The sequence below is a fragment of the Neovison vison genome, chromosome 3 (assembly GCF_020171115.1).
Source record: "Neovison vison isolate M4711 chromosome 3, ASM_NN_V1, whole genome shotgun sequence".
In the NCBI taxonomy this organism is placed as follows: Eukaryota; Metazoa; Chordata; class Mammalia; order Carnivora; family Mustelidae; genus Neogale; species Neogale vison.
The window spans coordinates 22,544,638-22,568,728 of record NC_058093.1 but is presented as its reverse complement, the minus strand read 5'-3'; the positions used below and the strand labels follow the sequence as shown (position 1 = coordinate 22,568,728).

The 24,091-nt window shown below is 36.7% G+C and overlaps 1 protein-coding gene across 5 annotated transcripts in view; it reads left to right on the top strand.

Annotated features, from left to right (window-relative positions):
• ERBB4 (erb-b2 receptor tyrosine kinase 4) overlaps nucleotides 1-24,091 on the top strand; it is a 1,164,558-nt gene that overhangs the window by 804,600 nt on the left and 335,867 nt on the right. For all 5 annotated transcript variants that reach the window (XM_044241525.1, XM_044241523.1, XM_044241526.1 and 2 more), the window contains exon 5: nucleotides 10,198-10,263. In XM_044241525.1, coding sequence (XP_044097460.1) covers nucleotides 10,198-10,263 — 66 coding nt within the window. The remainder of the gene's footprint in view (nucleotides 1-10,197; nucleotides 10,264-24,091) is intronic.

The following is a 24,091-nucleotide window of genomic DNA, read 5'->3' as shown; positions in this document are numbered from 1 at the left end:
TTGGTTAGGTTTATTCCCAGGTATCTTATGGTTCTTGGTGCTATAGTAAATGGAATCAATTCTCTAATTTCCCTTTCTGTATTTTCATTCTTAGTGTATAAGAAAGCAACTGATTTTTGTACATTAACTTTGTATCCTGCCACATTACTGAATTGCTGTATGAGTTCTAGTAGTTTGGGGACGGAGTCTTTTGGGTTTTCCATGTAAAGTATCATATCATCTGCAAAGAGAGAGAGTTTGACTTCTTCATTGCCAATTTGGATACCTTTTATTTCTCTCTGTTGTCTGATTGCTGTTGCTAGGACTTCTAATACTATGTTGAACAAGAGTGGTGAGACTGGGCATCCTTGTCATGTTCCTGATCTCAACGGGAAGGCTGTGAGCTTTTTCCCATTGAGGATGATATTTGCTGTGGGTTTTTCATAGATAGACTTTATGAAGTTCAGGAATGTTCCCTCGATCCTATACTTTGAAGTATGTTAATCAGGATCGGATGCTGGATTTTGTCAAATGCTTTTTCTGCATCAATTGAGAGGACCAGGTGGTTCTTCTCTCTTCTCTTATTGATTTGTTCTATCACATTGATTGATTTGCGAATGTTGAACCATCCTTGTAGCCCAGGGATGAATCCCACCTGATCATGGTGGATAATCTTTTTAATGTGCTGTTGGATCCTATTTGCTAGGATCTTGTTGAGAATCTTAGCATCCATATTCATCAGTGATATTGGTCTGAAATTCTCCTTTTTGTTGTGGTCTTTGCCTGGTTTGTGGGGGAGATGAACCATGAGAGACTATGGACTCTGAAAACAACCTGAGGGTTTTGAAGGGGCAGGGGATGGGAGGTTGGGGGAGCCAGGTGGTGAGTATTATGGAGGGCACGTATTGCATGGAGCATTGGGTGTGGTGCATAAACAATGAATTCTGTTATGTTGAAAAGAAATGTAAAAATAAATAAATAAATAAAACCTAAAACAACAACAGCAACCACTTGCCAAGTTTACGATACAACAACAACAAAAAAATCTGATTGGTTATCTTATGTATGAGCAGTCACTCCCCTGCCAAACTTGTGTCATAAACAAACCTAGTAAGCATATTTCAGTTGTTTTATCTAACTCAGTGATGAAACAGTCAATATGATAGATATGTACAGAGTCCTTTAGTACACTGCTAGGATCAGTACATCAATCTAGATCTTCCAATCCCCTTGTCAAATGTTCTGGTATATGTGCCAGTCATCTGCATCAGTGCTTTCCAGAGAACATAAAAAATGGCATGTTTGAGTTCTTTTTTTTTTTTTTAATTTTTTTAAAAGATTTTATTTATTTATTTGATGGAGAGAGATCACAAGTAAGCAGAGAGGCAGGCAGAGAGAGAGAGAGGGAAGCAGGCTCCCTGCTGAGCAGAGAGGCCGACACAGGACTCGATCCCAGGACCCTGAGATCATGACCTGAGCTGAAGGCAGTGGCTTAACCTACTGAGCCACCCAGGTGCCCCGTTTGAGTTTTTTCTGATTTCTAAAGTATCTTTCCATGAGCTATAAACCTTCTTAAAAATATAATATGAAATAAGTGGTATTTTCTTTTTTTTTTTAATTTAATTTTATTTTTTTCAGTGTTCCAAAATTCTTTGTTTGTGTACCACATCCAGTGCTCCATGCAATACGTACCCTCCACAATACCCACCACCAGGCGCACCCCCACCACCACCCCCAAAACCCTCAGTTTGTTTCTCAGAGTCCATAGTCTCTCATGGTTAGTCTCCCCCTCTGATTTCCCCCAACTCACTTTTCTTTTTCATTCTTAATGTATTTTCATTTAAAACTATGTCTTGGTTTTCTTCATTTACCAGCAAAATATTCCCATTAAACCAAGTGATTGATTGGATTATGATATGTCTGTATAATGGGAGGCAAATTCACATACACACACACACACACACACACACACATACACACACTTGCATTAATGTAATGTAACCTGAAAATGTTTAGGATAAAGTACAATGTGAAAATAGCAGGTTAGATAGACTATTATACTGTTTAAAAAACAATATTAATATACTTCAAAAAATGAAAAACACCAAAATGCAAAGTTTATGGTGGATTTTATTTTCCTTTTATATTCTTCTACACTTTACAACATTTGAATGTGTATTAGAAATAGAATCTAGCAAATCCATCTGGAATATTTAAGAGTAGGGACGGAGAGGGAATGGAAGGGACTTAAGTAGAGGGTGCACCATGTATATCCTGCAAACAGAAGATGAGAGTGCTCAGAGGAGTGTTCCAGGAAGAAAATATTAGGAGATAAAGTTATGGATGCATATCTGACTGGAGGCATGCCAAATATTATGGGTCCTTCAAGACCTCTTGATTGTAAGCATTTTGTTATTTTTTACTTTGAGATAGGAAGCTATTGGAGTTTGACCTGGTAAGACTGAGAAGATTGCTCTGGCTAAGAGATTTTAAAGAGACCAAGGTAGAAGCTAGGACACAAGTTAGGAGATTATTGCATTATTCCAAGCAGGAGATAATTGTGGCTTAGTGGTGTGGGTGGTGGGAAATGAATGGAGATTATATATATATAATCTCCATGTATACACACACACACACACATTAGTGGTAACTAGATAGGCTAATGATTTGGATTCAAGCTGTGAGAGAAGGAGAGGAGCTGAAAATGATGACCTCAACTTTTTCAGCATGAGCTTCTGGAAGTTTTGATTGATACGAAGAAGGATTGTTATGATTGATTGATTGACTGAAGATGACTTTACAGGATAATTTTTGACTGGGGTGGGAATTTCAAGGATTAAAATTTGAACATGTAAATATTTTGAATGTCTGCTAATTATTCAGGTGGAAATGTTTTGCAAACAGAAGTATAAGCCTGTACCCTGTGTGCTCTGGACTGGAGATAGAAATTTTGGAAGGTGTCAGACTGTTAGTGTCCCATGAGGATCAACTGAGTTAAAATATGTAAGAACTTGAGATTCCGAGAAGGACCACCAGCACATATAGCTGAACAGGTTGTACACTATAGACCTCTGAGGGGGTATCTTCTAGGTAGAATATACTCTGAAGGATGTTCATGGATGCTCTTGGTGGCCTTGCTGGTTCATCTTGAATGCTCATAAATGTACTTGTCATTAATACTATTGTTGATGGTGAACAGCAGGCACATCTTAATTTATTCTTTACTTCAGCTGGTAAGGTTTTCCAGTTTGTTCAGACCCCTTATTTATATGTTCAGAAATGTATTTGACATTGATTAGAACTAATTTTGTTCCACAGTAGGGGGAATTCCTGTATTCTGTTCTGTGCTAATAGCTCTAAGCAGTGATAATTGATGCTTTCTAAGTACTTGACTTGGAAGAAATGCTTGACTATATCAAATATGAAATATTAAAATGTATCAGTATGATAGTATCAAGTGTGGAATAGTTTTTTCAGGAAAAATTTAACTTTCCTTATAATTTGAATTTTTTTTTTTTTTTTTTTTTTGTTACTGGTAGTATGATTTTCCAAAAACCATTTGGGCCTTGCTATCAGTATTCTAAGTTCTTGTCTATTAATTAGAGTAGCCTAAAGAACTGTGGAGGTGTGCTAAGAGTATAGAATTTACAAAACAGTATTAATGGAGATATTTATCCGATCTTTACATTCAATGGGAAATATAATTCCTTTTGTCTGTTAATATCTATTTTACTTGGGCATTTGTATTCCATTGCTTCTAACTATCAGTAACTTATGATGACATAAGACTATAAATGTAAATGATGATCAAAAATCTTAAGTTGTAACTCATCAGATTTCCTCTTGATTGTGAACTTTGTGTAGATCTGGCCGTTCCTGGATATGTGGAAGCAAATCCAAACTGAGTCTGCTAATGGAGTAGCCAGTTGCCCCTACGCACAATTAAAGAGGTTTTTAAAAAGGCACTCCTATAGGTTTTCCCACCCCACGCTGTCCAGCTTTTACCTGCACATGAGATTTCTGCCATTATGATTTCTCCTCTAGATTGATTTGTGTTTACACAAGGCTTCAGGAAAAATAAAAATTTACTAGATAGGATCAGGACTTCAAACCTTTACGCAATTCTGTGTGCCAGATAGCTGGTCCATCCATTAGCCATCTGTCTGTAATCCTATCTGAGGTGGTATGGGGGTTAGGCGGATGGGCTGGGGGAGATACTGTGTGCTCTGGCAGTTACGGATCACCAATGGGGAGTGGAATCCCTGGGAGGGTGGGTGGATAGACGATTTCAGACTAAACTTGATGTATTTTACACTTCTGTTCAAAATTAATCTTGATCATATAAGTATGTGTGCTACTCTAGATCTTTGTGGACTATAGATTGCTTGACTGAATAGTGTGATGGTGCGTGTAGAAAAAAACTAGTTTAATGATGTTGACATTATCTACTTTTTTCAACCCAATGATTACCTAAAATACTTTAAACTGCTAACTCCTGACTTAATTTATTGCTAGATGAAAAATTCCACCTCGATGTATATTTTTTAAAATTTAAATTTGTCTTCCCAGTTAGTGAAAATAATTGCCCATTATTTTTTGAATAGCAAATGTATAAAATTTAAAGCTTTCATCCAGTAGTTAACTTTCAAATCATAGGCAAGGCAGGAAGATTAATTTGAGATTGGAGGAAAGGGGCAACAAAACATTTACATAACAAAAGTGTGGGGATTAACAAACACAGGACAGCAAGAGGTACCAGACAAAAATAAGCAGAATATCAACATCTGGTTAAAAAAAAGGCAATTCCACATTACAGTAATATCATTAAATAATGATACTAACATACCATTTGCTGGAATCATATTGTGACTTCACTATTAATGGGCGGTTTATAATAATTTAAACTTGAAAAAAAATGTGTTTTTTAGGACTGCTGGGGGGAAAAATGCAACTTGCTGGAAATATAGCCACAAAACAAGGAGTTTATACTGGGAAATGAGAGACTCCTAGACTTTCACACCACTTAATCCTGTCAGTTTGGTTACCAACTATCTGATCAGATGTTACAGTTAAAGTATTGTCTCAAAATATGACTATGAGACTTGGAATTATATGCCAAACCATTATTTCTTAGACATACTTTGTCCTCTGCAAACTTCATCATCAGAATCCCTGGGATTGCTTTTTTAAAATATGGATTCCTGTACCTCACTCAACCCGGACTACAAAATCAGCACCTTGCACAGGTTCTCAAATCTCAACACTAACTTTTGGGAACCAGTGTACCCCGCAGATCAAACCACATAATTTCAGTTTTTAAGAAAATGTGACCAACTCCATAACACCTGCACTGAATAAACTGTTTAGAAGATTTTCAAGACACTTTGTAAGCTTACCCTCCAGAAGCTGTCACTATGCAAACAGCTCAAAAGACTATGAAGTATTCATTATGGCCCCAAAGAGTTGTGGGTATCCATGGCTCAATGTCATCCCTTAGGTTACTCATTCAGCCCAGAATGTCCTTCCTCTTCTGACAAACTAGACATTTAAGCCTGATTGAAATGCCTGCCCCTCCGTGGAGCCTTTTTCAAATCCATCCTCTCCACTTTATGCATACCTATATTTTAACCCATATTATAATTATCCTAATTATTTGCCTATTCTTCTACTTATTTCCTGGTCCTTGAAAGCTCCTTGAGGGCAGGGCACTTACTTATTCATCTTTTTATCATCCATTCACAAATAGGGACTGATTTAGTATAGACTTCCTATAAGGATTCCACTTCTCCTTTCGGAATGATAGGGTCATGAAAAAGATACTATTCTCTCACTCTTTCCCCAGTAAAAGAAATTCTAAGAGGTCAAGACTGCCATTTTTTTAAAAGGACTAAAAGGAGAATCCAGGGATATAACTCCATTGCCTTTAGCTAGAGGCAGTTTGAGGATATAATCTTTTATGGCTGGTAGTGACTTCATATTTTGTTACTCTTCAACTGTCCTGGCATATTACTTGCAGAAAGCAGTCCAGAAGTACATATTAAATCCCATCTCTGCTGTCAGGTAGTCCCACAAACAAGCAAAACTTCCAGCGTGAATTTAAGACTCTTAAAAATATCAAAGTGGCTCAGGGACTCTAGTTATTTAAAAAAAAAAAAAAGAAAGAAAGAAAGAAAAAAAGAATGCAGAAGCTTTATTTTTAATAACTTCTGCTGGACAAGCATAAAAGATGAATTTAGTCATATTTGCTAACTACGGTGATGAATAATGCGTTGTCAAACCTGAGATGATTGTGAATTAAAATAATGCTGATGTGCAGTAATCAGCTCTTACTTTAAAAGATTAAAATGGTTGCTAAAGTGAACAGAAATATTTGTTTAAAATTGTGTTTTATTTTATATTTCCCCTCTTTGAGTGAGAGTGACAGGAGGTAGGAATATTAATTTAAATAACTATGCTATCACTAAGCTGAATGAAAATGTCAGATTCTTATTTTTAAGTGGCATATTCCCTCACATAGTTTTAAATGAATCATTGTGATAAACAATGGAAGAGAATCATGTAGCCAATTGAGACTTGGAAATAGGCAAATTTGGACAACACTGACCAAGTTTCAGTACCCCAAAACATTTTTTCCATTTACATAGGCTAGTATCTATTTCTTCTTTCTGTTGTCCTCATTTTAAAAACATACTACGAGAGAAGTGGTTTATAAAATTAGTTAACAGTGTGGGGGCGCCTGGGTGGCTCAGTGGGTTGAGCCGCTGCCTTCGGCTCGGGTCATGATCTCAGGGTCCTGGGATCGAGTCCTGCATTGGGCTCTCTGCTCAGCAGGGAGCCTGCTTCCTCCTCTCTCTCTGCCTGCCTCTCTGCCTACTTGTGACCTCTCTCTGTCAAATAAATAAATAAAATCTTAAAAAAAAATTAGTTAACAGTGTGAATTAATTAAAATAGTGAATTAAGTAAAATAGTGTGAATATATGGTATTTTTTCCTCTTGAAATCAGCTGTCCTGAGACACTGCACCCCTGAGAATAGACGAGAGAAAGTTCTCAGTAAGATATTGGGCCATCGTTAAAGCTTTTTTCTTTCTGTAGAGGACACACAAGGGATCTTTCATGGGCCATACTTATCCTCTCCACTGAAATGCTCTGGGCTGATCTCACATAGATAAATCACTGTATAAGGAATGGAGTGGATTTCTAAGCCACCAGGCATTACATTGGAAATGGTCCAACTCAACCCGGCTGCATCCAGCTCTTCTTGCCTGAGTAAGAGGACTGTTAAAAATTTAGATTTGTTGGCATCTTTCCTCAAACCCCATAGAAGGTGAACATTAGAGAGTAATAAAAATCCTTTTCCCTTAAAATAATGTTGAATTAATTCTAAACTCTATTAGAGAAGGCACCATGTCTGTTTTGATACTTAACATAGTTCCTAATACACAGATGCAAAAGTAACTGAAAAAAGTACTTTTAGATAAATAGACGGATAGAAGGTAGGGAAGAGAGTCTGTAGTTTGTTTTGTTTTTGTTTTTTTCCTATTCTCAATAGGTAATTAATAAAGAAATCCCTTATCTAACTCCTCATTTTTTGACACTTGGTTCCTCAGAAATGTTGGAAACAAAAAGTCTAAAAATATATTTTAAAGTGTATTAAACTAACCCAGTTGTCTACAGGAATCAAATTAAGGTAGCAGACATGAAAGTATGGCAAATACGTTAATTCAGGAATATCTCCAGTCAGATTTGGTCAGATATTTTGATGCTTACTAAATTGCAATAACTCAGTGAAAATAGTGTTTTCCCAAGGGCCATCTATGGCAGAGTTTTGAAAACTAAAGCTGAACTAAATGTACTGGCAGGTTCCATAGAGTCAAAGACAGTCAAATGAAGGGCAGGCCAGAATGAGCAACCATTTGTGGAAGCACATTGAGGTCATTGTTCCTCCTGCATGTGTGTAGTAATAGAATTCTGAAAGGTGTGCACCAAGTGCTCCTCCTCCTCTTGGTTTCCAAAAGGGTTGAAGGGAATATAAGACTGAGTAAAATCCCAGAAGAGAGGCAGTTATTAGCTTTCTTTTATAGCAGTAATAGATATTTTTGTTTAAATCTGAATTTAAAAAATGAAAACTACCAAACAAAATTTCCTAATAATATGTGCATAGTGAAGGTTAAATTATTTAAACTTTGTGTGTGTGGGAGTACTAGATCATTTGTTTCCAACTAGGTGGGTCTTGCCATGATACTTTGTCAAGAACCATAACCCAAATTTCCAGTAATACTCCTTTTTATATTGGATCTAGGTATAGGTCTTGGGGTGGTAAATCAAAACTGCAAGAATAAGAAGGTAGAAAATATGTAATCTAATAAAAATGGAACATTGAGTATATTAAAATGTCCAATGTTACTTAGCTTCCCCCATAGCTACCCCCATAGCTACTGAGAGTGCTCTGGTCACAGTAAATACAGCTAAATATTTCACTGGCCGCTAACACAATTAAAGAAGTCATAGATTAAATAGTAGATCATCTTCTGCTTCAGATATCTTTAATTAACAGACCACTTAATAGGTCGATTTAAAAGATTTTTAACACATCTAAAGAAATATATTAACCTTAGTTACTTTCTCATAAAAAGTTTGCATTCAGAGTTTTCACTGCTTCCCATTTTTTTCTCACAGCCCTTTCTAATTTCCGCTGGTATAAATCAAATTAGATTTATTAGCATCATACAAAAGAGCTCCAGTAGGTTTTTAATAATAATTATCATTATCACTGATTAAAGTTATATTGTTCAGGCCAGATGGAGTCCTTTTCCTGTCAGCTACAATGAGCTTGCATTATGTGGTTATAATGTGTTTGGATCTAAATAAACAGATGGCAGAATGACAGGATATTATACGCTGGTGATGTCAGCAACAGGGCTTCACAAACAGAATTCCTTTAAATAAACTCTGTTGTGGCAAGGATCCTGATACTTTTAAGAAGGTGACTGGAATTGAACCTATCTGTTACATTAACTTGGAAATGGCACTGTTCATTGCAGAAGGGTAGACCATTTGGATGGTCTGAGGTTCAGCCTGAGAAAGTGTCTACTGAATCTCCTCCTTAAATATGAAAGCATTTAGCATAACAGGTTCACTTAGGCAGTCTCTTAAGGAGAGAGGGAAAGAAACAAAACAAAACAAATCAAAAACTGCTCAAGTTGTAAGATCCTTCAAGCTGAAGAGCTGAAACCTGAGTCAAGGAAAGAGGGAAACATTTGATATAAAGCTATTTCATAATTTTTATAATGTAGTTTATTACATCAGAATACACATCTTATATAGTTGTATATACCCACTCACAATGAATATTAGAAAATTATCAGGGAAGGTTTAATAAGAATTACGTTATAGGAATGCTTTAGTCTTTAATAGATTTTCATGTGTACTTTTTATTCTAAAAATAAGCACTTCTAAACCCTTATACCCACAGTTAGAGTGAACCTTCTATGAAATTCAGAAGAAGCCTTCAAAGAAAGTCATTATACATGACTTCTTCTAGCTAGTATTCTTTTGCTGAATCCTTAGGAGAATTTTTTGTGGGACAACTGTATTTGCTCAGCCAAATACATAGAGTAGCAAACTCCTTAAGAGGAATATACAGCTATAGGAGATAAAGGCTTGTATTTGAAAATGAAGGGAGTATAAAAAAAAAATTAAAAGAGTATCAAATAATTGAAATTAAACTTTCTAAAAAGTTTATGTTTTAAATGCTTGAAACTTTTGAAAAATATTTGTTTGAGAGAGAGAGAGCACAAGTACACGGGTGAGGGGTGGGCAGAGAAAGACAGAATCTCAAGCCGACTGTCCACTGAGTGCAGAGCCTGACCCTGGGCTCTGTGTGGGGCTCCAGGGCTCGATCTCATAACCCTGAGCTTATGATCTGAGTTAAATCAAGAGTTGGATGCTTAACAGCCTAGGCCACCCAGGAGCCCCTAAATGCTTGAAACTTCTTGTAAAATGATGAGAGGATTTTGAGTATCAGGAGATTGTATTTCAGCTTCTTATGCATTTGACATTCAAGTTTTGCTACTCAAGTGGGCATTTTATGAGCTATGTTTCAACTATAGTATAACATAAAAATCCCCATAAAGAAGCAAGAGTATTTTCATTGAAGAGTTACCCCTAGTCAAAGAGTGAAAGATTATAATGTACATATGCTTTTTCTTTTTCTACAGGTGGACGTTGTCATAAATCCTGTACTGGCCGATGCTGGGGACCCACAGAAAACCATTGCCAGACCTGTAAGTGTTCAACACTGAGAAGGCATAGAGGCTTGAAATGGTGAAGGAATTTTAATAATCAATGCTTTTCACACTTCTGAGTCATCAGAAATATGAAAATGAGCTTTTACTTCTTTGTGGTGGATTTGCTTCTATTCAAGTAAACTGCCTAATTTCATAGCTTTCAAATGAAACATAATGTATAATCATTTCTTATATTTCTTTCTGGTTTCCAGGTTAATGCTATCAACAAAACAGATGTGCTGGTTTTTTTAAACTTTTTTTTTTTTACTAATATATAATGTATTATTTGCCCCAGGGGTACAGGTCTGTAAATCATCAGGCTTACTCATTTCACAGCACTCATCATAGCACATACCCTCCCCGGTGTTTATAACCAGCCACCCTACCCCAACCCCCCACCCCCCAGCAGCCCTCAGTTTGTTTCATGAGTGTAAGAGTCTTTTATGGTTTGTTTCCCTCTGCATCCCATTTTGTTTCATTATTTCCCTCCCTACCCTACATGACTGCCCACCCTGCCTCTCAAATTCCTCATATCAGAGATACCATATGATAATTGTCTTTCTCTGACTGACTTATTTTGCTTAGCATCATACCCTCTAGTTCCATCCATGTCATTGCAAATGGCAAGTTTCGGGGGTTTTGATGTCTACATAGTAATCCATTGTATGTATATACCACCTCTTCTTTATCCATTCATCTGTTGAAGGACATCTAGGTTCTTTCCATAGTTTGGCTATTGTGGACATCGCTGCTATAAACATTGGGGTGCATGTGCCTCTTTGGATCACTACATTTGTATCTTTAGGGTAAATACCTAGTACTGTATTTGCTGGGTTATAGAAAATCTCTATATTAAACTTTTTGAGAAACATCCATACTGTTTTCCAGAGTGGCTGCACCAGCTTGCATTCCCACCAAGAGTGTAGGAGGGTTCCCCTTTCTCTGCATCCTCACCAACATTTGTTGTATCCTGACTTGTTAATTTTAGCCATTATGACTGGTGTGAGGTGGTATCTCACTGTAGTTTTGATTTGTATTTCTCTGATGCCAACGGATGTGGAGCACTTTTTCATGTGTCTGTTGGCCGTTTGGATGTCTTCTCTGCAGAAATGTCTGTTCATACCATCTGCCCATTTATTGATTGGAATATTTGTTCTTTGGGTGTTGAGTTTGATACGTTCTTTATAAAATGTAGATACTAGCCCTTTATCTGATATGCCATTTGAGAATATCTTCTCCTGTTCTGTCAGCTGTCTTTCGGTTTTGTTGACTGTTTCTTTTGGTGTGCAAAAGTTTTGATCTGATGAAGTCCCAATAGTTCATTTTTGCCCTTGCTTCCCTTGCCTTTGACAATGTTTCTGGGAAGAAGTTGCTGTGGCTGAGGTCAAAGAGGTTGCTGCCTCTGTTCTCCTCAAGAATTTTGATGGATTCCTTTCTCACACTGAGGTCTTTCATCCATTTTGAGTCTGTTTTTGTGTGTGAGTGTGTGTGTGTGTGTGTGTGTGTGGTGTAAGGAAATGGTCCACTTTCATTCTTCTGCATATGGCTGTCCAATTTTCCCAAAATGATTTGTTGAAGAGACTGTCTTTTTTCTGTAGGACATTCTTTCCTGCTTTGTTGAAGATTAGTTGACCATAGACTTGAGGGTCCATTTCTGGGATCTCTATTCTGTTCCATTGATCTATGTGTCTGTTTTTTGTGCCAGTACCATACTGTCTTAGTGATTACAGCTTTGTAATAGAGCTTGAAGTCTGGAATTATAATGCCACCAACTTTGGTTTTCTTTTTCAACATTCCTCTACCTATTGGAGGTCTTTTCTGGTTCCATGTAAATTTTATGATTATTTGTTCCATTTCTTTGAACAAAATTGATGGTATTTTGATAGGGATTGTGTTAAATATATAGATTGCTTTAGGTAGCATAGACACTTGCATAATATTTGTTCTTCCAATCCATGAGCATGGAATGTTTTTCCATTTCTTTGTGTCTTCCTCAGTTTCTTTCATGAGTACTTCATAGTTTTCTGAGTACAGATTCTTTGGCTCTTTGGTTAGGTTTATTCCTAGGTATCTTATGGTTTTGGGTGGATTGTAAATGGGATCAACTCCTTAATTTCTCATTCTTCTGTCTTGCTGTTGGTGTATAGAAATGCAACTGATTTCTGTGCATTTATTTTATATCCTCACATCTTACTGAATTCCTGTAGGAGTGCTAGCAGTTTTGGAGTGGAGTCTTTCAAGTTTTCCACATAAAGTATCATATCACCTGCAAAGAGTGAGAGTTTGACTTCTTCCTTGCTGATTCGGATGCCTTTTATTTCTTTTTTGTTGTCTGATTGCTGATGCTAGGACTTCTAGTATTTTGTTGAATAGCAGTGGTGATAGTGGACATCCTTGCCATGTTACTGACCTTAGGGGAAAAGCTCTCAGTTTTTCCCCATTGAGAATGATATTTGCTGTGGGTTTTTCATAGAGGGCTTTGATGATATTGAGGTATGTACCCTCTATCTCAACACTTTGAAGAATTTTGATCAAGAAAGGATGCTGTACTTTGTCAAATGCTTTTTCAACATGTATTGAGAGTATCATATGGTTCTTGCTCTTTTATTAACGTATTGTATCCACTGATTGATTTGTGGATGTTGAACCAGCCTTGCAGCCCAGGAATAAATCCCACTTCGTCGTGGTGAATAATCATTTAAGGTACTGTTGGATCCTGTTGGCTACTATTTGGTGAGAATTTTTGCACCCATGTTCATCAAGGATATTTATTATAATTCTCCTTTTTGATGGGGTCTTTGTCTGGTTTTGGGATCAAGGTAATGCTGGCCTTATAAAATGAGTTTGGGAGTTTTCCTCCCATTTCTATTTTTTGGAACAGTTTCAGGAGAATAGGCATTAATTCATCTTTAAATGTTTGGTCGAATTCCCCTGGGAAGCCTTCTGGCCCTGGGCTCTTGTTTGTTGGGAGATTTTTGGCGACTGCTTCAATCTCCTTACTGGTGATGGGTCTGTTCAGATTTTCTATTTCATCCTGGTTCAGTTGTGGTAGTTTATATGTCTCTAGGAATGCATTCCTTTCTTCCAAATTGTCAAATTTGCTGGTGTATAGTTGCTCATAATGTGTTTTTATAATTGCTTGTATTTCTTTGGTATTGGTTGTGATCTCTCCTCTTTCATTTTCTTACATTTATGATTTTATTAATTTGGGTCCTTTCTCTTTTCTTTTTCATAAGTCTGGTCAGGGTTTTATCAATCTTATTAATTCTTTCAAAAAACCAACTCCTAGTTTCATTGATCTATTCTACTGTTCTTTTGGTTTCTATTTCATTGATTTCTGTTCTGATCTTTATTATTTTTCTTCTCCTGCTGGGTTTAGGCTTTCTTTGCTATTCTTTCTCCAGCTCCTTTACATGTAGGGTTAGATTGTGTACTTGAGACATTTCTTGTTTCTTGAGAAAGGCTTGTATTGCTATATAGATATTTCCTCTCAGGACCACCTTTGCTGTGTCCCACAGATTTTGAACTGTTGCGTTTTCATTCTCATTTGTTTTGAGGAACTTTTAAATTCTTCTTTAATTTCCTGGATGACCACTCATTCTTTAGTAGGATGCTCTCTAGCCTCCATATATTTGAGTTCTTTCTGACTTTCCTCTTGTGATTGAATTCTAGTTTCAGAGCATTGTGGTCTGAAAATATGTGGGGAATGATCCCAATCTTTTGGTATTGGTTGAGACCTGATTTGTGACCCAGGATGTGATCTATTCTAGAGAATGTTCCATTTGCACTAGAGAAGAATGTTTATTCTGTTGTTATGCGATGGAATGTTCTAAATATATCTGTGATGTTCATCTGGTCCAGTATGTAATTTAATGCCTTCGTTTCTTTGTTGATCTTTTACTTAGATGATCTGTCCATTTCAGTGAGGGGAGTGTCCCCTACTATTATTGTATTATTGTTGACATTTTTCTTTGATTTTGTTAGTAATTGGTTTATATAATTTGCTGCTCCCATGTTAAGGGCATAGATATTTAAAATTGTTAGATCTTGTTGGACAGACTCTTTGAGTATGATATAGTGTCCTTCCTCATCTCTTATTATAGTTTTTGGCTTAAAATCCAATTTATCTGGTATAAGAATTGCCACCCCACCTTTCTTTTGATGCCCATTAGCATGGTAAATTGTTTTCTACCCCCTCACTTTAAATATGGAGATGTCTTTGGTTCTAAAGTGAGTTTCTTGTAAATAGCATATCAGTGGGTCTTGTTTTTTTGTTTTGTTTTTTATCTATTCTGACACCTGGTGTCTTTTGATTGGAGCATTTAGCCAATTTACATTCAGGGTAACTATTGAAAGATATGAATTTAGTGCCATTGTATTGCGTGTAAGGTGACTGTTACTGTATATTGTCTCTGTTCTTTCTGGTCTGTTACTTTTAGGCTCTCTCTTTGCCCAGAGGACCCCTTTCAATATTTCCTGTAGGCTGGTTTGGTGTTTGCAAATTCTTTTAGTTTTTGGTTGTCCTGGAAACTTTTTAACTATCCTTCTATTTTCAATGACAGCCTAAGTGGATAAAGTACTCTGGGCTGCATATTTTTCTCATTTAGTGTTCTGAATATATCATGCCAGTCCTTGCTGGCCTGCCAGGTCTCTGTGAATAGGTCTGCTGCCAATCTAATATTTCTAATGTTGCACGTTACAAACATCTTGTTCTGAGCTTCTTTAGGCATTTTCTCTTTATCACTGAGACTTGTAAGTTTTATTATTAGATGACGGGGTGTGAACCTTTTTTTTTTTTTAAATTTTGAGGGGGGTTCTCTATGCCTCCTGTGTTTTGATGCTTGTTCCCTTCTCCAAATTAGGGAAATTCTCTGCTATAATTTGCTCCAATAAACCTTCTGCCTCCCTCTCTCTTTCTTCTTCTTCTGGGATCCCAATTATTCTAACATTGTTTCATCTTATGGTATCACTTACCTTTCAAATTCTCCCCTTGTGGTCCAGTAGTTGTTTGTCTCTCTTTTGCTCAGCTTCTTTACTCTCCATTATTTGGTCTTCTTTATCACTAATTCTCTCTTCATTTATCCTGGCAGTAAGAGCCTCCATTTTTTTTTCAAAGATTTTTATTTATTTATTTGACAGATAGAGCTCACAAGTAGACAGAGAGGCAGGCGGGGGGGGGGGGAGGGGGGAGGAGCATCCCCGCTGAGCAGAGAGCCCAATGTGGGGCTTGATCCCAGGACCCTGGGATCACGACCTGACCTGAAAGCAGAGGCTTTAACCCACTGAGCCAACCAGGTGCCCCAAGAGTCTCCATTTTTTATTACATCTCATCTTTTTTATTTCACCTTGGTTAGGTTTTAGTTCTTTTATTTTTCCAGAAAGGGATTTTATTACACCAGAAATGGATTCTCTAGTATCTTCCAGGCTTTTTTAAAGCCCAGCTTGCACCTTGATAATCATCATTCTGAACTCTAGTTCTCACATATTACTAATGTCCATATTGATTAGGTCCCTAGCTGACAGTACTACCTCTTTATTTTTCCCCCATGGTGATTTTTTTTTTCTTATAATACCCAGATAAGAATAGATGAATGAACAGAAGGGTAGCAACAAGCTGAGAAAAATATACACAAACCAAAGCAGAAGAGACCTGAAGCCGGGGAGAGAAGAAAAGGGGAAAAAAGAAAAAGGAAAAAAAAAAATATATATATATATATATATGTATTAGACTGGTGAATAGAACAAAACCACACACTTGATATTGGGTGTGTATTCTGGTCTCTTAGAAGAAAGAACCTCACAAAATTTTAAAGATAGAAAACTTATACAAAAATAAGGGTAAACCTGATGAAAGGATGGAATATGACTGTGAAGATGAAAATTTAAAAAGATTCTAAAAAAGGAATTGATAAGAAGTTGGTTGAAAAAAGTGGAAAAAATGTGATCAGGCTGGAGACTAGAATAAAGCCATGTGCTAGATTTTGGGTATATTTTGATCTATTAGTAGAAACTGTATACTGAAATTTTAAAGGGAAAATAAGTATACAAAAATAAGGTTATGTATACAAAAATAAGGTTAAATACAATGAAGGGATAAAATATGATTATAACAATGAAAATTTAAAAAGATTTTTAAAAAGGTATAAGATAAAATAGTTTAAAATGTTACAATTTAACATTAAAATAAAATTAAAAACATTAAAATATAGAATTTTTTTTTATTTAACTTTGAAGGTCTAAAGAATCATGGAAAAAAAGCATGAATTTTATGCATTGCTTTCCCCTAGCTCTGGATTTCCCCAGTTCTCATTGATCAGTGAACTTGGTCTTGGCTGGATGTTCTTGCTAATCTTCTGGGAGAGGGGCCTGTTGCAGTGATTCTCAAATGTCTTTGCCCGAGGTGGAATTGCACCACCCTTGCCAGAGGCCAGGCTAAGTAATCTGCTTGAGTTTAGTCTTGGGAGCTTTTGTTCCCTGAAAGCTTTCCCCACAGCTTTGGAGGAGGACAATGAAGATGATGGCCTCGCAATCTCCAGCCCTGAAGGAGCGGAGAGCTCAGTGCCCCACTCCTCAATGTGCCCTTAGAGAAAAACAGTCGGTCACTCCCCTCTCCCTGGTCTCTGGCCACACTTGGTGCTCACCCGGCGAGTGACCGAGTATTTCTATCTCTGGCACATGGCCCCGTTTGGAATCTCCAAACCCAGCAGATTCCTGTAGTGTGCTTCCGCACCACTCCTTCCAGAGGAGGAAGGAGGGGGATCTCTCCGGATCTGCCACTTATGGGATCTCTGCCTTGGATCACGGTTTAAGGTAATCCCGAGCTCAGAGCTCCCTTCTTGGCTCCATCTCTGCAGCGGGCTCCCCCATTCCATTACTTGGGGGCTCTGCCACACTCAGAAATCCCTGGCCTTTTTGTGATCCTGAGACCACTCTGTCCCTGTGAGGGCTCCATCCCTTGCTTAGTCTCTAGAGCAATGTCCCTCAGTGGAGCAGACTTCTAAAAGTTCTGATTTTGTGTTCTGCTGCTTTCTCACTTGCTGGGAGCTGGCCCTTCCTCCCGCAGTCTATCTTCTTGTCACTTCGGATTCACTTCTCCGCACATTCTATTTTCTGGAAAGTGGTCGCTTTTCTGTTCCTAGACTTGCTGCTCTTCTCTTCTATCTCCTGCTGAGTTTGTAGGTATTCAGAATGGTTTGATAACTATCTAGTTGAACTCCTGGGACCTAATGATATTTGGGTCCCCTACTCCTCTACCATCTTGCACTTCCCCCTCCAGATGTGCTGATAATAAGCATGATTTAAGAGTCTATATATCAGAGAAAGTAAGAAATCCAAATGTGCACAAAATGGTAACTCAATTTCAGCTTAACTGAATATCTCAGTACTTTTCCCAAGTTATAATATCATCCCTTTATTAAAAAAAGAAAAAAGAAAAGAAAAACAAACAGAGGACTATGTCCCCACTCTATTGGAGGCACAGAGATATGGACTATATGAATTATGGTTATAGATTCACTATTAAGTAACAGTGTATCTTGCCCTTGCATATATTGTTTCTTGCATTAATCATTAAAGTAAATATAAGCTATCATCACTGCTACGACATTTATAAACAAAGTATATTGACTACAAAGACAAGTATCTATTTTTTTTTTTTTTAGCATTCTTAAAGCCATACTTAAATCAGCGCTGAACTTTTACTAATCTTAAGGATAAATGGTTTCTTTAAAAAGGAAAAGCAAAATGCTCTATATAAATGGTAAAGATTCTTCTTCCTGATGCAATAACCACAGCTGGAATAATATATGGAAAATAGTGTGGTGGCAATTTGAAATGTATTCCTTTATTAGCATAGAAGACACAGAGAATGTTATTGAAAGTATGAATATACAAATATTAGATATTGTGGAAAGTTATTATACTGTTGGATGAAAGTCCAGATATTTCTAATTTGTCTCAGTTCATGTTTGTTGGATTCTGTTTTAATAAAGAAAGCAAAAATAATTACGTTACTGTGAGCCACCAAAGGAACAATGTATAGGAAAAAATATTTTCTCATTGGTAAATGATTTCTTTCTTTTTTAAAAAAATAATTCATGGACATTTTCATGTTCAACATTCATAAAATATAAAAGAACCTAAAGTAAAAATGTCTTCCTGCTTTTGTTCTGCCTCTGTCCTTCAACCACCCCTAGGTAACAAAATATTACTGGCTATTTTTGTGTATTCTTCCAGAGACTATTTCTGCATATGGTAGGAAATATGTGTATGTTCCAGCCCATTTTTCACTCAAATGTTAGCATGCTTTTTATGCTATAATGTGCCTTTTTTTTTCAAATTTCATGCATTTTTGTGCCTGAATTCACTTGTAGTGTTAATTCCTAGAACTAGTAATTACAAGGTCAAGGACATGTGTTTATGCAGTTTGATAGAAATCACTAACATGGAAATCTTGTTCTCTATAAAGTTTGTGAAAGTTTTCTCTGCTAGAAGCAATGTATGTGAATGCCTGTTTTCCTATTCCCTGGGTAAAACTGTGTGTTATTAAACTTTCCAGTCTTCGTCAAAAAGTTAGATGAAACATAGTATCTCAGTGTAGACTTAAATTAACTTATTTGACAGAAATACTGTTTCGTGGCAGCTATGTTTTGGCAAGAATTTTAAGCAGGATTGTAAAGATTAGATTAATGTGTGAAATAAATTCACTACAATATTTGTAGACAATGTTTTAACAGCAAAAAAAATTGCACACAATGCTGAAATAACATTGATATGGCCATTTGCATAGAGTCAAGATTTCTAAAATATAAAAGAATGATTTTAATACTCTTTGATGAAGTGGCAAGTAACCATGGAAATTGTTAAAGTGTGCAGAGGTCCTCAGGTCCTATCATGGCAAAAAAACAAAAACAAACAAACAAACAAACAAAAACCTTGAGTTGTCAAATTTAAAAATGAATTTTGCTCACTCACTTCCTTCTTTCACAAATGGATCAATGACACTTCCCAGGGAGGCTGTTTGTTGTGGCTGAGACCCTCTGGTGCATCCACCACCCCTGGTCTTCTGGAGGGGGAGGGGACTCTCAGGCCAGCCAACATCACCTTGCATTTTTGAGGCCCACAGATTAGATCTGGGATGTATAAACCTACCTGGGCTGCTTTCTATTGCCAGCTTACATTTAAGAAATGCTAGTTTGGACTCCTTTCTTCTGTTGCGTAGGGTGACGTAAAATGCCTACTACTGTGTTGTTCTTCCAGTTCAGGGTCCCAAACTTATTTGCCTTTGTCTCAACACCTTTCAGAGTTCTCCTTTGCATTATTGCCTTTGCATTAGTTCCATGGCGTGGCTGTTTTTAATAAGGAAGGGTAAGCAAAAGCAGGTTTATGCCATCATTTCTGGGTCAGAAGTCCCATGTAATACTTTTAATAATACTATATTAGTGAATGAAATCAAATAAAATTATCTTAATTAATTTAATATTTGTTTCAATTTATATGTATTTTTGTAGACTAGAAAAATATAGTACAAAACTGTTCTTTCTTCGTAGTAGTAGTAATAGTAACATTTTAGTGCTGAATGATCATTCTTTAACTGATTGGGAGCCAAAGTTTTGGAAATCACTCTATTAAAAGGAAGACTGAGAAAACACCACACATGGGTGTTCTCCCACTTTGAAAATTAAATATGCTTTCAATTCATATAGCATGCAAAATTCTGAAACTTTTAATTATTTTTTAAGAGATTTGGTTATGTTAGTAAAAAATATACAGACGTTAGTAAAAAAAACAATTTTCACCAGCATCTCTTATTCTTAAAGTAGACAACTTTGGGGATAATTGCTAAGCAAACACTGGTCTTCTTCTGAGAACTACCCCCTTCTAGAGGGGTGAGCCATTGAACCCATGTTTGTTTTGTGTAATGCCCTAACCTTAGTCATAGAGCAGTGTTTCTCAACCAGAGGTGACTTTACCCCCAGGGGACATTTGATAATGTCTGAATATTTTTCATGTTACAACACTGTGTCAGAGGCAGGTTTTTTTGTTTTTTTTTTTTTTTAAGATTTTATTTATTTATTTGACAGACATCACAGGTAGGCAGAGAGGCAGGCAGAGAGAGAGGAAGGGAAGCAGGCTCCCCGCGGAGCAGAAAGCCCGGCCCGGGCTTGATCCCAGGATCCTGGAATCATGACCTGAGCCAAAGGCAGAGGCTTTAACCCACTGAGCCACCCAGGCGCCCCATACACTGAATCAGAGTTTGTGGAGCCTCTATTGGCATCTGATAGACCAGGTATGCTGCCAGACATCCTGCAGTGCACAGGAGAAACTCATTCCACCCCACCCAAGCAAGGAATAATTATTCAGCATGAAATTTTTTAAACTACTGAAGGTTGAGAATGAGAAATCTTGTAATAAGAGTAAATATCGCCCAACACTGGGCCAGTGAGATCCTCTTCCCAGAGAATGTGGACTTGGGATCCAGAAATTCTGAGTATACTACCTTAGAAATTTGAACTTGAGGAGATATTAAACCGAGTGGAGGTTTCTATTTTGAACCTGGTAAATAAATAAGTCATAAAAAGGCAAACAAAATTCAGAGACACACAGAGAGAGTAACAGCTCTTACCTACCAATTCTCTGGCCTTCATGAGATACAGCCATACTTCTAATCTTGGGTGCCTTAAGAAACACAAGGTTCTTCTAGTAAATTTAAATGAGTTTTTTACTTGCCACCAAGTGGGGGTGGGAGGCAGTCTTGACTAAGAAAAATCATCAAGTCTCATCAGATCAGCATGAAGTCATTTAACTCACCTAATTTTTCAGCATAGAAATTTTGCTTACTATGATGACATAAGATTGGCTAAATGGGCACCATGCCAACTCCACAGAGTATCAAAATTAAATTCAACAAGTACTTATAGGTATCTGATAATGTGCAGAAATAAACTTTAGAATAGTATTTATTTGCAAGAATCTTTATAATTTATAAAAAGCTTTCCTTTTAAAATGCACTTGCACTATATTCCTGTGAATTAAAGAAGACAGTTGTCATTTACCTCATTTTACAACTAGGGAAACATACACTGAGGAAATGATCAGGGAGTTGTTCAATTTACAAAGCTAATACCAGGGATTTCGGCCTAAGTGTCCTGAAGATAAAACAGTTTCCTGTATACCGTATTGTATAGCACAGCTTACTGGACAAGGACATTGGATTTGAAATCAGCCAGATGATACAAATCCCAGTTCTTTCCATTTTCTGTCATGGGGAACTGACTTAATCTTTCTAAATCTCAGTTACCAAATCAAAAAATGGAGATAATTACACTTACCTCAGAGGGTTGTTGTTTTGGAATCAAATTCAATGTAGTGATGTAACTGAAGTGCTTAAATATCCTTTGACATACACTAAAGACCTAATAATAGCTAATATTTTAATAAATTAAAGTAGATACCATTGGAAAACACAATCCATCTTAAATATGAATGAATAGATGTGCAAGTGAAATTCCTGTAGGCTAGTTCCACCTTGCGAAGACTACTGATACCCACAGCTGAGAAATAAAAAGACAAAAACCCTAGGAGTAAAGTTGAGGCTACTTGCCCTTGTCATTTGCTCCTATTATCTCTCTCCCTTTTGAGTTACTTGAAAAGTAAATTACTTATCCATATTTAAAGTGCCCACCTTTCTGAACCAAAAAGGTATTTTGGAACTATTCAAAGACATACATAAATTGTAAGACCTGAATTTTAGAAATATGGTCTCTCTCTCTCTCTCTTTTTTTTTTTTTGTAGATTTAGACTTTATGAGAGATTCTATAGAGAGTCTAAATTCTGAATTTGATCATATGTGATCAAAACTTTTTTAAAATGTAGAATTTTTCAGACTTCCTTTAGATTTCTCATAGTCTGTTAATTAAAATATATTACTTAACCTTAGGCCCACCTGACAGACACTTTTCTCTGAACCCTAACTGAACTTATTAAAAATCAGAAAATATACTGTGCAAGTTTTTGTTTGTTTGTTTTTTGTTTTTAAGATTTTATTCATTTATTTGAGAGAGAGAGAGCAAGCAGAGGGAAGGAGAATAGGGAGAAGCAAGGTTCCCACTGAGCACGGAGCCCATTGTGGAGCTCTATCTCAGAACCCTGAGATCATGACTGGAACCAAAGGCAGACACTTCATGGACTGAGCCACCCAGGTACCCCAAGGCTATACAAGTTTTTGAAATATTCTGTTTTTATTGATTGGCCATACAAAAGTACGTTTTAGTATCTAAATGTGGTCTTACACTGTTTAGAAATGATTTCTTTTCTGATGACTGAAATAAATTCACTTCAGTGAGGGCTTCTCTGGAGATACTCAGCTTCATGATTTGCCAAATATTTCCCTGTCATCTGTGGATAATTATTTTTGAGACTTACTGTACATTAGGGAAAGAAGGTGAAAGTATTTAAAAACCTCGCAAGTCAATTCAGGAAACTGAAGTTAAGAATACATTTCACTCACCACAGCATATCAATGCTGACATTTTCCCACAGGTGTCTCTTCCTAACAGCAAATGTGCCAGGAATTATTCTCTGTGTCACTAAATGGCAAGAAGTCTTGGTAGAGACAAAAGATTCAGGCTCTGAGAGAACAAGTCCCCAATAATGAATGCCTTGTTAAGGTGAAATGAAGCAGAGTGGTAATCAGAGTGAAAACATCTCTGAATAGAGAAATGGCAAAACAAAAATGCTGAGTACAACAATGGTAAGCTTGAGGGGAGGTCTGCTGGAAGCAAGAGTTTTAAAAAGAAGAAATGAGGAAGAAGCTTTTGTTTTTTGTTTTTAAGAGATCTAGCAAAATGGAGAGTGAATAAATTGACAGCTTGCTATGGACAATAGTCCCTATGCATACCTGTAGATATTGCAATAGAATTATGCACACTTTAAGAAAAAATTAATAACACTTTGCAACTAACTTTGTGTACTGGGTTCGGTGCCACCACGAACTTTGGTTACATGTTGAATAGTGTTAAGTGTGTCATTTTCCCCATATAATATTTGATAATGTTCAGATTATCAACTCCAGATATTTACTCCAAATATTTAAAATATTTTTTAAAATATTTTTTCAAAATATAAAATATTTTTCTAAACAAATTCCTTAAAAACAAATCCCTAGACAACCTAAAGAATTTTATAAATTTTATAAATTTTAAAAGTAAGTAAAATTTGTTTGTAGAATGTAGTCAAGTGTTCCATTTTTACTGCTGAATATGACTTTCTAAAGTAACTGAATTCGTTCTCCTTAAACCCTTGGCCATGTTAATGTTAGAACTGACCCTGTAAACCTAACGGGAATATTTCTGACAGAGATGCTGTGAAAGGAAGAAGAAGAAAAAAAAGAAAGAAAGAAAGAAAGAGGAAATACAACTGACTAAATTTAAAGATCTAATTGGCTTTATTCAATGATTCATGAATCAGGCAACATCCTATGTAGCAAACAGAAGGGAAATCTGAGGTGCTGTACAAAATGGAAGGATTTTTATAGGCTGAAGAAGGGTGGGACAATGAAATTAAGAGTGGATTGTTTCAGGCAAGTTCACCTTCCTGTAGGGGAACTCCGGGGGTCTCATCAGGCAGATTTCCTCAGTAGTTTTGACCAGGAAATTTCAGACTGATTTAAAATTCCACTCCTGGGAGAATCTGAAACTGCAGGTAGGTTAGGCATTAAGTCTTGGTGGGGCTTACCAAGAGTGACTCCATTTTGGGCCCGTTGTTTCTTGTTAACATGGCGGAAGGTCGAAACAGAGCTCAGGATGGGACCCCGAGAGCTCCATTG